This window comes from Cyprinus carpio, chromosome B3 (genome assembly GCF_018340385.1).
Source record: "Cyprinus carpio isolate SPL01 chromosome B3, ASM1834038v1, whole genome shotgun sequence".
NCBI classification, from domain to species: Eukaryota; Metazoa; Chordata; class Actinopteri; order Cypriniformes; family Cyprinidae; genus Cyprinus; species Cyprinus carpio.
In genome coordinates, this window is record NC_056599.1 from 40,771,593 (window position 1) to 40,787,251 (window position 15,659).

Genomic DNA, 15,659 nt, shown 5'->3' on the forward strand with positions numbered 1-15,659 from the left:
CCGCACGCTCAATCCACTCAGCGTGCTTTATCAGCTCACGCACGTCAGTTATACAGGCGTCAATACTGAATGTTTAACATTATTTTCATTGCATAGATATCCTACGTAGACAACCTTAAGCTCTAATAACTCCATTCTGCTGTCTGTTGTCTGTGTTTCTCTGTCTGAATATGGCACTTATCACATGCTGTGTGGTATCGGCGTTTGGTATCGGGGCATTTTAACGAGTACGAGTACAGGAGCTCAGTATCGGCCCGAGCTATCGGTTCATCCCTAATTTTTAATGAGCCGAAAAGAATGCAAGAATGTTGATTTTGATTGCTTCCATTGTCCTCATTTGTAAGTCACTTTGGATAAAAGCGTCTGCTAAATGACTAACGTTTAAAATAAATGTTGTTTATATTGAATGCCCCTATAATTTTTCTGTTTTATATTTATGATTTAGTTTTAATCCAAATTCATGCACTAATGGAGCGAACAGCAATCAAGATAATGCAACAGAAGTGCACGTTCTGACACTCTCTCGGTCTCGCTCTCTCTCTCACTCTCTCCTTGCATCAAATAACTTTTTGTGCACTGATTTGCTTGCTTGCTTTTGACATAATCCGACCGAACTACAAACTTTCCAGTAATGTCTGTAAGATATTCACTTGACAAGCTCATCTGTGCAGCCGTGCACTCAATCCACTCAGGGCACTCTGCTTATCAGCTCGTGCACATCCGCTATACAGGCGTGAATATTGATTTAATATTTTAAAATGGTAAATGTCATCACTATATACAGGGTATCTGCAGGTTTCTTATAGTTAGATTTAAGACCTTTTTAATACCGTGCAGAATCAAATTTAAGACCAATTTTGTAACAAATTTGCAAATATCACACAATACAACCAATTATATTAACACATTGTTTATTGATATTCAGAAAGAATGAAACACAAAAATAAACTGCAAAACATTTTTCTTTGTACTGACTAATCATTAGCAGAACATTGATAGCCCGAGCCTATAAAGATTTCAAACAAACACTGCACAGCAGTAACAACACTCCATTACACTAAATGCCAATAATTAACTGCATTGATATGGAGTTAATTGGTTAACAGATGTTCAGGAGCAGGGCCACACCCCAAACAATCACCTGACTTCCCGAAACCTTCATATATTGGGCCACCTCATACCATACTGTTTGTTTCTTTCTCTCAAAGGACAGATGGACTCGCCTGGTCTGTACGGCGTTCTGTTCAATTCAATGTCTCTGGCGTCACTTAAAGAGATCATCATCATCGTTTGCGTGGTGAATGCAGAAACGGAATTCTTGCTCTCCTCTCCAGAGCTGAGCCACGGATCGCCTTCAAAATGCACTTAAATCCAAGGTATCCTATTCAATTGTGCAGATAACAAACAGTTACTTCAACTATATTCAGTATCAATAAAACTTACGTCATGACAAATTTTAAGCCTTCAGCACTTCCGACAACTCCTAGGGAGTCACTCTCTGTCACACTTGACGTCATGAGAATTTCTCCTCCACAGCATCAGACAGCAGCTCCCCCTGGCGGCAGGCAAGACGTAATTCCACCTGCACTCGCTCAATCTTATCTCTCCCAAAATTTTTCTCTTCTCTATGCTCACAGTTTGCTCATAAAACTCCACTCACAAACATCCTGTCATCCCAACATCCATTCCTATACCCTTTCCTTCAGATGAATACAACAATACGGCTCACAGCCCAAAGACACGCAGGCTGGTTAAATTGAACATTCTAAAGCTGGAGTGACGCGCTGACTTTACCGATTAGCGATTGGCTCTTTCTTTCAGAAGGCGGAGCTTCCTGCGATTGATCAGCCATATTGAGCGTTGCATTTTTTTCCCCATTCAAAACTAAAGGAGTGACACATCTTGGGTATACTGTACTCTTTGCTCACTCAGACCAGTCAGTCTCCTTCAACCTCCAATTCTATTTCCAAATCTTCTATCCATTCTCAACCCCTGCATGTTGCAACACACCCCACTCACAAACATCCTTTCATCCCAACATCCATTCTTCCACCCTTCCTTCAGCCGTTTACAGCAATAAGGCTCTGGTATTTCTAATAATTCTCAATAGCTATTTAGAAAGTTTTAGAATTTAAGAGGTTTTATTGCATTTGTTATACTTGTATTTTAATTGTTTGCCATGAAAATAGCATAAGATGTTGATCTGGCATTAAATTAAAATATACTACTCAATAGCTTTTTATTCTTCCCTCTCTCTATACCTCCCAATCTCACTCTCTCCCTCCCTCCCTCTTTCCCTCCCTCACTCTACCTCCTCCCCCACCAATATCCTCTCATCCTCAATACCCCCCACTCAAAGACATCCTTTCATCCTAGCATCCATTCTTCCACCCTTCCTTCAGCCAATTTTCAGCAATATGGCTCTCATGCATCCTAATAATTCTCAATAGCTATCCTTACAGTCCAGAAGCCTTGTCCAGCGCCACTACCTCACGTGGTGCAGTCTGGGCTTCTTCAACCTCCAATTCTATTCCAAATGGTCTATCCTTTTTAAAGGGAATAAACCAGCTACTGTGAATATTGCAGCCTTTCTACCGGATGAGCTTAATAACTTTTACGCTTGTTTCGAGGCTCACAACACCGCCCACACAGAGAGCGCTCCTGCAGCTGCTGCAGAAGAGGTGAGTGCACTCTCCGTCTCTGTCGCGGATGTAACCCGATCCTTCCGATGGGTAAATATCCGCAAGGCTGCGGGTCATGTTGGCATCCCAGGCCATGTGCTCCGAGCATGCGCATTCCAACTAGCCGTGTTTTCACAGACATTTTCAACCTCTCCCTCTCTCTGTCTGTGGTTCCCTCATGCTTCAAAAAATCCACCATTGTGCCCATACCAAAGAAAAATAAAATCACATGCTTAAATGACAGGAGGCCCGTTGCTCTTACACCCATCTTCAGCAAATGTTTTGAGAGACTCATCAGAGACTACATCTGCTCTGTGCTGCCTGCCTCACTGGATCCGCTACAATTTGCATATCCTAGCAAACGTTCTATAGACGATGCTATTGGTTTCACCCTACACACTGCTCTCTCCCACCTGGAAAATAAGAACACCTATGTGAGAATGCTGTTTTTGGACTACAGCTCAGCATTTAACACCATAGTGCCTGCCACACTTGTTGCTATTGCACCAGACTATCTGGGACTTAAAAGATCTCTGTGCAGCTGGATCCTTGGCTTTCTGACAGGCAGAAGTCAGGTGGTCAGAATGGGCAACAATAATTCATCCCCGCTAACCCTCAACACTGGTGCTCATCAGGGCTGTGTCCTCAGCCCGCTCCTGTACTCCCTGTACACACATGACTGTACAGCCTCACACAGCTCCAACGTCATCATCAAATTCACTGATGACACAACGGTGATAGGCTTGATCTCTGACAACGATGAGACGGCCTACAGAAGAGGTGAGCACCCTGACTAAATGGTGTTAGGACAACCATCTCTCTCTCAACATCGACAAGACCAAGGAGCTGGTGGTGGATTTCAGGAGACAGAGCAGGGAACACACACCCATCACCATCGACAAGACACCTGTGGAGCACCTGTGGTAAACAGCTTCAAGTTCCTCGGCGTTAACATCAGTGAAGATCTCACCTGGTCTACACACACTGATGCAGTGCTGAAGAAGGCACATCAACGCCTCTTCTTCCTGAGACGGCTGAGGAAGTTTGGAATCAGCCCCAGCTTCCTCAGATCATTCTACACCTGCACTGTGGAGAGCATCCTGACGGGCTGCATCACTGCCTGGTTCGGAAACAGCAACGCTGGCAACCGCAAACTCTGAAAAGGGTCGTATGAACTGCCAGCCACATTGTTGGAGGTGAGCTTCCCTCCCTCCAGGACATCTACACCAGGCGGTGTATAAGGAAATCCCGGAGGATCATCAGTGACTCCAGTCACCCGTCCCACAGACTGCTCTCTCTGCTGCCCTCAGGAAGACGTCTCCGCAGCATCCGATCCCGCACTAGCCGACTGAGGGATAGCTTTTTCCCTCAGGCTATCAGACTTATGAACAGTCAAAACTAATACACCCTACAGCACCCTACAGCATACTCCCACAATATGGTATGCCACACACTAGACTTTACCTTCAACAGTTCAACACTGGACTATACATACACACTGCATTTAATGCAATAATCTACCTGCTACCACTGGATACCATCCAATGCACATCCATGACATTTTCTGTATCCAGTTCATGTACAATCTGCTGCACCGTAGCATATTTTTATGCGTGTATATGTCTATATAATGTAGAATGTGTACATAATGTGTATAGTGTATAATGTGTAGTGCTAACTGTAAGTATGTCTAATGTGTGTACTGACTATACGTATGTGCATATTGCACATTGTCATCTGTTGAAGTCTGTATGGTTATATGTTAACTGTTTCTGCAATTTCTGGAGCACGCTCCCAAGAATTTCACTCACCAAGGCAAATGTGCCATTTCTCCTTACCCTCTCATCCTGCCATCTAGCAACAAGTTGTCTTAAAACCCACTCAAAGACATCCTTTCATCCCAACATCCATTCTGACACCCTTACTTCAGCCGTTTACAGCATACGGCTCCCAGTTTTCTAATGATTCAAACAGCTACTTCTGCAGTCCAGGTGCCTCATCCAGTGCCCCAACGGACCCTGCCTCACGTGGGCCAGCCAGGACTCCTCCAACCTCCAATTCCATTTCCTCTGGTCTACCATTTCCCGTTTCTCTCTCCATCAATACCTACACATCCTGCCACAGGTACATATTTAGGTACACATATCTGATTTAGATCCGATTTATTTCCATGAATGAGGCCTGAAACCGATCTCGAAATATCTGAATGCACGCGCTTTTTTCCTGTTTACACAGTCATAGAACAGATCTGATCTGTGTCACATACGAGCAAAAAATCGGAATTGGGTCACATTTAACTGACAGTGTAAACGAGGCCATAATGTACAAAGCCACATACATTCACATCAGTGTTAGCTCAGCAGTAAAGTTACTCTCAGGGGACACTGCACAATCACAAAACTACATTATTTCCATCTGCTTTAAAGTAATTTAACCGTTTAACCATTTAATTCACATGCTGTTCTGCATGCACTTTTTCTGAGCACGTACTCATGAACCGCGCTCACACTTTGTCCCAAACCATGTGGACTAAGTAATTTTTATTTGTCTTCTACTGTCTGAAACACAAAAGAATACACAGTTGGTTATGAAGAATTAAAGTGAGTAGAAACGCCAAACAGTAGCTGCTGTCCACACACCCAAAAAATTTATTGACTTTTACCCAGTGTAGGACAAAAAGAGATATTTGAAGAATGTGGGTACACATACTTTTATGGAAGTCACTGGGGACCAGCAACTGCTTAATAAAACAAAAAAACACAGAAAAAAAATCACCCACTGCTCTTGACTGATGAATTTATCAGTCAGTTGCTTTAAAAAAAAGTATAATTGATGTACATACTATTTTATTTTAATACTTGTTCATTCAGTTTCTTGAATGTTACTGCTAAATACTGTACCTGAAAATAAAGCACTGTTTGGTTTATTTGTATATTATGTGTATTTGTAATATATATCTTAGTTCTTATTTTCTTATAGCAAAAATAAAATAATGACAAAGATTTTTTATCTTTGCTCACTTTGGCCTAAACGTCTGCCATTCTTTTTTATTTTATATTTTGTTAAGGTGTAAGAGGTGTTATGTTTCTTATGTTTCCATTTTTAGCAAATTAAGAAAAGTTTGTCTAAAATCAATTTTTGTGATGGTTTGTATATTTTATGCTCTGTATGGAATATCAGTGCCTGTTTAGGCGATGAACTCCATTACTTGTGTTTGTTTTTAGACATGATAACAGATGTTTTATACTTGTGCTTCAACTTTTTGGCCTGTGCTACAAAACCTCTGTAGCCAAAGTGCAATGTGAAAAAAAAAAGTTAACGTACAGCCCTGCTTAATATTTTAATAATTTGTTGATAAACCAGTGTTTGCTATATTTTTGGCTGCAGTGATGAATTGACGGTCTCCTCGGTGGATGCGCCTATATTAATGTGTCATAGCTACAGATCACATCACCAGAGAATAGTTGTTTTCCATCTGAATTGGTTTTCGTTTAAAAGAAGACATTTCACTTTCTATAGATAGGCCTATATTTCTTATGCCTGAGGCAAGTATACATAGTTTCGTTTTATTATTTGTGTCGCTTATGTTCAAAGACTGTGATGAGATGGCAGAAAGCGCACACGCACCCTGTTTGCATTCATTATTTCACAAAATCACAAATTTTTTTTTTGTTATTGTGACTGCACACAAATAAAAGAACAGTCTTTCCAAGCTTACTATAACTCCTATGTGTATGACCAAAAAATGTTAAGTGCAAGTGATCACACTGGCACACGCTTCCTCATTCCGCGCAAACACTGAAATAGCGCACATTTTTATGGGTTAACGTTAGAGCGAGCGGCCATGTGAAGTTGCTACTACTTACGTGTTTCAGCTGATAATCCTTATCTGAGGTCGATGAATGAAAGGCGAGCGTTTGGATGTCCTGGCCAATGTCCTGTTTATTACCACATAGAGCAGCTGTTAACGATCTTTTGTCACAGAATGCATGACTTCGCTACTTCCTGTGGATTATTTTGTATTTTTTTCTACGTCTAAAAAAATATGGTCGACTAAGCCTTTTCTTGACGACTGTAAGGGGTGCAGCCTTAGTGTTTTATGACCTTATTTCAGTGATTTTAAAATTTTAGTTTTCACTAAGCATGCATTAAACATTGTTTTCTCAAAAACACAATCACGTACATACATGCTGCTCACATACAATTGCAGCCCAGTTTGTGCTGATTGTAGTGCTATTGAACTTCAGCCATTAAAATGTTTATAAGCAACTGAAAAAAGCACAAAAGTCAGGGCATATCAAAACTTCTCCAGGGCCCCAAAACACCCTCGGACACCAGAGGGTTAATGTTCCTCAAATGCATAAAAATTAAGATTTTACATATAGGGAGTTTCTTGAGTAAAGTAAATACTGTACGTTTTCAAACAACCAGTTCAGTATTTACCCTTGCAAAAAAGTAGAGATGACCCAAACTGTGTGCAGCACTTAATTCACAACAGAGGCAGATGGAGTAATGAGCTTTGACATAAAATTTTAAAATAAAACTAATATAAAAACATTAACTAAACCTCTTCTTAAAACACTTATCATATCCCAAACTTAATCATTCCAAAGCAGATGCCAAATTTAGTGACAAAATTTATTTGGTCATTTATTGTGGTAGCATTTTGTTAATACTTTGGTCCCACTATATTGTGTCTCTAATACCTGTGTACTTGCATAGTAACTAAATGTGTACGCAGTATGTAACCACAGTGTAAGTACACATTGGTACATACTATCTACAGCTGTAATATTTCTGTAACTACACACATGTAACAACCCTCAGGATGGTTTGTGTAAGTACAAATGTGTAACAGGCCATATTTAACTACATTTTGGAACAACAATATGTATAAGAGTAATTGGAACCATTTGATCCAGGGGGTGGCGATTGGTAGGTTTAGGGGTGATGTAGGATCCAGGGGGTGGCGATGGCTAGGTTTAGTGGTATGTAAACTGGGGGGAGTTGGATTTTAAGTTATATAATACCAATGTACTTACATGGTAACTCCTCAGGAACTGTCCACTTAATATAAAGTGTAACATTCTGGAAACCAACCACAATTTCTATGTAAAACACATAACTTACTGGCCGCTGCTGTGTAATATCAGATTAATTACATGATAAATCTAATATAAAGTGTAACACTTTCGTTACACATTTGTACTTTCATTACCTAAAAATTGTTTAAAAAAAAATTGTTACCACTGTCGTTACACATTTGTACTTACACATACCATTCAGTAGGTTGTTACATAAGTGTAGTTACACAAACATTAGAGCTGTAGATACTATGTACCAATGTGTACTTACACTGTGGTTACATACCACATACAAATCTAGTTACTATGCAAGTACACAGGTATAAGGGACACTTAATATAAAGTGGGATCGATAATTTTATGGAAAACCATTTACCTCAGTATCTCAAGCTGACAGTTTGTGCTCTTCAGTCCACCAGAAAGAAGCTTCACTCCTGAATCCTGCAGGTCATTGTTACTCAGGTTCAGCTCTCTCAGGACACAGTTTGAGGATTGTAAAACTAATGACAAACTCTCACAGGATTGAGCAGTGAGATTACAGTTTAGGAGCCTGTGTGGAGAACAAAGCAAACAGTGATATATTTGTGTTTATCTTGTAAGGTTTATAAGCTACAGCACAGATGACTTGGAAAAACCGTTGAATATAGGGATGTAGTTAAAGCAAACATAAAACCATCAGATGTACACAATGATTACTGAGTTTAAGAGAGAATCAAAATAAATGTCAAAGGCTTCTTTTATGGTGCTTTTCCACTGCATGGTACGCTCAACTCAGCATGGAACGGAACGGTGTGGCTCGGCTCGGTTTGCGTTTCCACTGCAGTTTAGTACTGCTTTAGAGTGGGTGGGATTATAGACATGTCATGATAGTTGCACTGCCTTTTTCATGCTGCATCGTCCCATCAAGCTCTAGCTGGATCCACTCCTCGGCTATCAACGGAACACAAAACAGACATTATTTTGTTTAAAAAACACAGTGGAAAAGCACCATTAGTTAATATTTTAAATGTATGTTCCTTTAATTAAACTTTTGATGTAACATCAAATCAATATTTTCAGTTTGTTTAATCTATGACACAGTTGAGAATAGTAAAATGGTTCAGACTTGCCCAGATGGTGGAGAAACATTGGCATTGGAAACAACAGCATGTCAAAAATTTAGCATCTCTAGACAGGGTCTAAAATAAACACCATGTGTCAAATGTGAGAGAAAAAATTATGAGATCTAAACACGGCTGGATTTACCTCATAATGTGAAATAGGCAAAATACATTTTTACCCTCCAGCCGGAAGCTTACATACTAAATATATATTATTGCTGTTGGGTGGAAAACTCCAATGTCAAAAATGGCAGCAAATAAAAAAAAACTGCGTTCTTTTTTAATTAATTAATCGCTGTGGTGTCAAAGACAATATTGTAGCTTCATATGGTCAGACACTTGCATGTGTCATTATACTATTAACATTCAACCAAAATGAAGCTCCTGGCGTTTTTAACCAGTGAATGTCAGACATATGTGATTTGTCTGCCATTAAAACAGATGCACCATTCTCTATTTTTAGTGAAGTTTGCTTCCCATTTTAATGAAGCTTGTCAGTTGGTCTCTCCGGACTGTTCCTCTAATAATTTGGATGCTGAACAGCAGCTTATTTTATTTAATTCTACCTGTACTGAAATTTTAGATTTTATTGCTCCTTTTCGGAGAAAGCATTTAAATGCTAAGGCTGAACCTTGACACTAGACAGCATATTGTTCCCACAAATTAAGATCTCAAAAATTATGATCTCTCCTCTCTTCCAGTCTGTAATTCGTTTTTTAATGCTTTTGAAACTATCTCTATAAATTTTCTTCATGAATTGGTTACTAAATTAAAACCAACTTTATCTATAACTGATATTTTTTGAGTGTGCCAACGTATTCAGGTTTTTGGGCTGTGTATCCTATCAATAATAAATATCAGTCTTTCTATTAGAATTGTTCCTGAATATTTAAAACATGCTGTTGTTAAACCTTTGTTGAAAAAAATCAAATCTTGATGTGTCAGTTCTCTTGAATTTTAGGCCAATTCCTAATTTACCTTTTATCTCAAAAATCCCTAAGAAGGTAGTGTCGTCCAATTACTACATTTCTTAGAGTATAATGGAGTTTTTGAAACTTTTCAGTCTGGTTGTAGGAAACATCACAGCACTAACACTGCTCTTTTAAGAGTTTCAAATTATATTTTATTTTCTTTAGATTCTGGGAACTCTGTAGTACTTCTGCTATTGGACCTTTGATACGGTCGATCACGATATTCTTATTTCTCGTCTTGAACAGTGTGCAGGTATTATAAGTCATGCATTGAACTGGTTCAAATGTTGTTTGAACAATATAACTTTTTCTGTATATATAAATGGATGTTTATCTTCCAAATCATGTTTGTCCTGTGGGGTTCCACATGTATCTGTTCTTTCCCCCATTTTGTTTTCCTTATATATGCTTTCTTTGGACTCAATTTTTAGAAAACACAAAGTTTTAATTCATTGTTATGCTGATGACACTCAGATATATGTGCCAATTAAACAAAACAATGTTGGTCTGTGTGCTTTAACTGCTTGTCTATCAGACACTAAAGCATGGATGTCCAATTTAAAAAAATAAATAAATAAAAAAAATCTCAATAAGAATAAGACAATTTGCAATTGTGTTTGGCCCATTAGCTGGTTCTGACAGCCTAAATCAAGTGTTGGGCAGTCTAACCACTTATGTAAAGCCATCTGTAAAAAAAACTTGGGTGTTGTCTTTGACTCTGCCCTGTTATTTCATAGGCAGGTAAATGCAGTAGTCAAATCATGCTTTTTCCAGCTAAGACGACTGGCCAAAGATAAAAACTTTTTAACCACTAATAAGTTTGAGAGAGTAATTAATGTATTTATATCATCTCGTTTGGACTATTGCAATTCGATTTATTTAGGTATTAAAGGGATAGTCCACCCCAAAATGAAAATTTTGTTATTAATCACTTACCTCAATGTCGTTCCAAACCTGTAAATGCTCCGTTCATCTTTGGAAAACAATTTAAGATATTTTGGATGAAAACCGGGAGGCTTGAGACTGTCCCATAGACTGCCACGTAAATAGCAGTCTGATACAGACTGATACAGAAGAACATACACAGCATATGGTCATATGGAGAGACACAGAGGAGACTGTTGACAAAGGAATTGTTAAATAAAATTATTATTTTTGTTTTCTTTGCTTACAAAAAGTGTTCCCGTCACTTCATATAACCCAGATTGCATTCTGACGATGACTTTCATACCTTTTCTGGACCTTGACACTGTTATTTATTTGGCAATCTTTGGGACAGTCACAGGCCTCCCGGTTTTCATCAAAAATATCTTAATTTTGTTCCAAAGTTGAACTGAGCTTTTACAGTTTGAAACGACAATGGGGTAAGTAATTAATGACAACATTTTCATTTTGGGTTGGAGTATCCATTTAAATGGGCTGGAGCCTTCTTATCTATCCGAACTTCTGACTGTTAACTTTTATCTGTTAGATGTTTATGGTCATCAAATTGGAATCTGCTGAAGGTTCCTAGATCACGGTTAAAAAGAAAGGGAGACCAGGCTTTTGCAATAGTCGGTCCCAAATTGTGAAATAGCCTGCCATTAACTATTAGGGAAATCCCTTCAGTATCGCTGTTTACAGCAAAATTTATTTTTTAGAGAAGGCCTACGATAGTCGAACTTGTGTCTCTGTTATAATTGTTTTCAATGTTTCATCCTATTTGGATTAGTGTTTTATGTATATTGTTTTTCCTTTTTTTTGCTGTAAAGCACAATGGTCAGTGACTGATGCTTTATTGTGATATATAAATAAAGAAAAAAGAAAAAACAAACAAATGTGTATTGTCCGCCATTAAAACAGACGCATCCAAGACTTTAACACTAGAACTACCAAGGCAGTCATTTTGACCATTTCTGAATTTTAAAATGTAATAACTTTGTTGAAATAAAACCCATATAAGTGTAGTACCCTGACTTTTCATAAATGTGTGTATATTTTATTATAACATTGTTATTTATTAAAATGGCAAAACACAAAAGAGTTCTAAGTATTTCTAACTTGAATGGCCAAAGCGGTCAAATTGACCATTCGCATTTCAGACGGCGTATAATTTCTGCTTCCGCAACTTTTTCCCGTGATTGAAGATGCAGGTCAATGTTGCCTAGCAACTTTTGTTCTAGTTGTTTTTATATTCTATTGCTAAGCTAAAATTCCTGTTCATTAAAAAAGCCAGGTGGACACCTCCAATACAACAACTGCTGTCATTCCACGGTTCCTGGTAGGCTATGCTAGGCTAGAAGACTATAGCCTGTCTGTTATCAATAATAGCCTACTTCAATGTTATGATAAAATAGCCATAATAATAATAATAATAATGGCTATTATTTTTTATGCTAGTGTAATAGCTATTGCATATACTGAAGGCTAATTTTAACCCCAACAAGACTGATATTGTGAAATAAAACAAACTAATAAGTCTTTTTTTAGCGACAGTGACAATGTTTATTATTAGGCTATCTATACTATCATAACAGAACCATTTATTCATGGATCGCTATTCCAGTGGTGGCTGCATAGAATTGTTTCCAATTCATCTCATCCAAACGTTTCCAATAACTCCAGAGCGTTGTCAAGTACAAAAGTAAAAATGTATTGAAAAAAGATGTATGTAATCATTTCCAAAATTCACAACATTCATCTACAGAAATATTCTGCATCAGTTCATATTTGTTGCCATTTAGACTTTTAAATAGGCTACAACATTTTCACTGCAGTGAATATCTTTTGCTCTCCCGCTTGCTGGACACAAAGTGAGACACGCACATTCGGGAGCTCCTTAAACAATTAAATATTACAAAAAATATTGCATTTTTTAGGGTGATGACGTCATAAAATAAGACAACAGACATTCAAAGTTTCATTGTAAAACCTCAGAAGAACCTTCAAATGTAAATATGATATGACAAAAATGGGATTTAGTTCAGTCTAGTATGAACGGTCAGAATGACCACTATGGCCATTCTAGTAGTTATAGAATTCTGGTAGTTCTAGTGTTAAGTGCATCAAATTATGTTTTCATCAATTTACAGGTTATAAAGTTTATTGTAGCTATGTGGGCATTCAGTTTTTCTTTAAATTGGCAAAAATTTAAGTGCTATGCGCAGACTTTTTAAAACAGCATTGGCTGTGACTCGATGACAAATGTTAATGTTCCTCAAATACATAAAACATTAGATTTTAGATTAAGTAAATTCTGTACATTTTTTAAACAACCAGATCAGTAATTACCCTTGAAAAAAAGTAGAGATGGCCCAAACTGTGTGCGGCACTTAATTCACAAAGAGGCAGGTGGAGTTATGAGCTTTGACTGATAGTTTAAGGGTCCAATATTTGATACATTTCAATACTTTTCAATACATTTAATGTTATTTTTGTCTGTTGTTCTGGCATTCCATTCAAACCAGATGTCAAATTTAGTGACAAAATTTAACCGTCATTAACTGTGGTAGCAGTTTTGTTAATTATTTTATGGAAAACCATTTACCTCAGTATCTCCAGCTGACAGTTTGTGCTCTTCAGTCCACCAGAAAGAAGCTTCACTCCTGAATCCTGCAGGTCATTGTTACTCAGGTTCAGCTCTCTCAGGACACAGTTTGAGGATTGTAAAACTAATGACAAACTCTCACAGGACTGAGCAGTGAGATTACAGCTTAGGAGCCTGTGTGGAGAACAAAGCAAACAGTGATTTATTTGTGTTTATCTTGTAAAGTTTATAATCTGGAGCACAGATGACTTGGAAAAACCTTTGAATATAGGGATGTAGTTAAAGCAAATGTAAAACCAACCATTCCTTTAATGAAACTTTTCATGTAACATCAAATCAATATTTTCAGTTTCTTTAATTTATGATACAGTTGGAAATAGTAAAATGGTTCAGACTTGCCCGATGGTGGAGAAACATTGGCATTGGAAACAACAGCATGTCAAAAATTTAGCATCTCTCGACAGGGTCTAAAATAAACACCATGTGTCAAATGTGAGAGAAAAAATTATGAGATCTAAACACGGCTGGATTTACCTCATAATGTGAAATAGGCAAAATACATTTTTACCCCCCAGCCGGAAGCTTACATACTAAACTATATATTGTTACTATTGAGCGGAAAACTCCAATGTCCAAAATGGCTTTTTATTTCAGCAAATAAAAAAAACTGCATTCTTTTTTTAATTAAACACTGTGTTGTCAAATTCGATATTGTAGCTTCATTACATGTGTCATTATATTATTAACATTCAACCAAAATCAAGCTCCAGGAGTTTTTAACCAGTGAATGTCAGACATATGTGTTTTGTCCATCATTAAAACAGACGCACCTAAGGGTTTAAGTGCATCAAATTATGTTTTCATCAATTTACAGGTTGTAAAGTTTATTGTAGCTATGTGGGCGCTCAGTTTTACTTTAAATTCACTCACTATTCTAATTCTATTTAAAAAGAAAAAAATAAATAAATTTAACTACCTTTTTAATCTTTTTGTATTCTATCTATTTTCTTTTAATTTATTATATAATTATAAAAAAGACCTCTAACACTAGCTTGCTCTATTCTTTTTCTATTCTATCTGTTTTCTTTTTATTTATTATATTATTTAAAAGCCCTTGCTACGTATATTGTGTTTAGTCTAACTGAGACTTGTTATAGCACTTATATATCATTGCTCTTTTGTTGTTTTTGATTGCTTCCATTGTCCTCATTTGTAAGTCGCTTTGGATAAAAGCATCTGCTAAATGACTATGTAAATTGACGAAAATCAACGTGCTATACTCAGGCTTTTTTAAACAGCATTGGTTGTGACTCAATGACAAATGTTAATGTTCCTCATATACATAAAACTTTAGATTTTACATATAGGGAGTTTCTTGAGTAAAGTAAATGCTGTATGTTTTCAAACAACCCCGTGCAAAAAAGTAGAGATGGCCCAAACTATGTGCAGCACTTAATTCACAACAGAGGCAGATGGAGTAATGAGCTTTGACTTATAGTTTGAGGATCCAATGAAGATAAAAGTTTTAATTAAAGCTCTTTAATACGTTTAATGTTGTTTTTGTCTCTTGTTCTGGCATTCCATTCAAAGCAGATGCCAAATTTAGTAACAAAATTTAATGGTCATTTATTGTGGTAGCATTTTGTTAATTTTTTGGAAAGCCATTTACCTCAGTATCTCCAGCTGACAGTTTGGGCTCTTCAGTCCACCAGAAAGAAGCTTCACTCCTGAATCCTGCAGGTCATTGTTACTCAGGTTCAACTCTCTCAGGACACAGTTTGAGGATTGTAAAACTAATGACAAACTCTCACAGGACTGAGCAGTGAGATTACAGCTTAGGAGCCTGTGTGGAGAACAAAGCAAACAGTGATTTATTTGTGTTAATCTTGTAAGGTTTATAATCTGGAGCACATATGACTTGGAAAAACCGTTGAATATAGGGATGTAGTTAAAGCAAATGTAACACCATCAGATGTACACAATGATTACTGAATTTAAGAGAAAATCTAAATAAATGTAAAAAGCTTCTTTTATGGTGCTTTTCCACTGCATGGTACGCTCGACTCAGCATGGAACAGCACGGTGTGGCTCGGCTCGGTTTGCGTTTCCACTGCAGTTTAGTACCGCTTTAGAGTGGGTTGGATTATAGACATGTCATGATAGTTGTGCTGCCTTTTTCATTCTGCGTCGTCCCATCAAGCTCTAGCTGGATCCACTCCTCGGCTATCAACGAGAGGAACTTTTGTACAGAACATGAAACAGCCATTATTTTGTTTAAAAAAATGCAGTGGAAAAGC

The 15,659-nt window shown here is 37.6% G+C and overlaps 1 protein-coding gene across 1 annotated transcript in view; it reads right to left on the reverse strand.

Moving 5' to 3' along the window:
* Positions 1-15,659, reverse strand: part of LOC109081430 (NACHT, LRR and PYD domains-containing protein 3-like) — a 28,097-nt gene that overhangs the window by 6,339 nt on the left and 6,099 nt on the right. The window contains exons 4-6 of the mRNA XM_042721431.1: positions 15,032-15,205; positions 13,363-13,536; positions 8,142-8,315 (exon numbers count right to left, since the gene is read on the reverse strand). Coding sequence (XP_042577365.1) covers positions 8,142-8,315; positions 13,363-13,536; positions 15,032-15,205 — 522 coding nt within the window. The remainder of the gene's footprint in view (positions 1-8,141; positions 8,316-13,362; positions 13,537-15,031; positions 15,206-15,659) is intronic.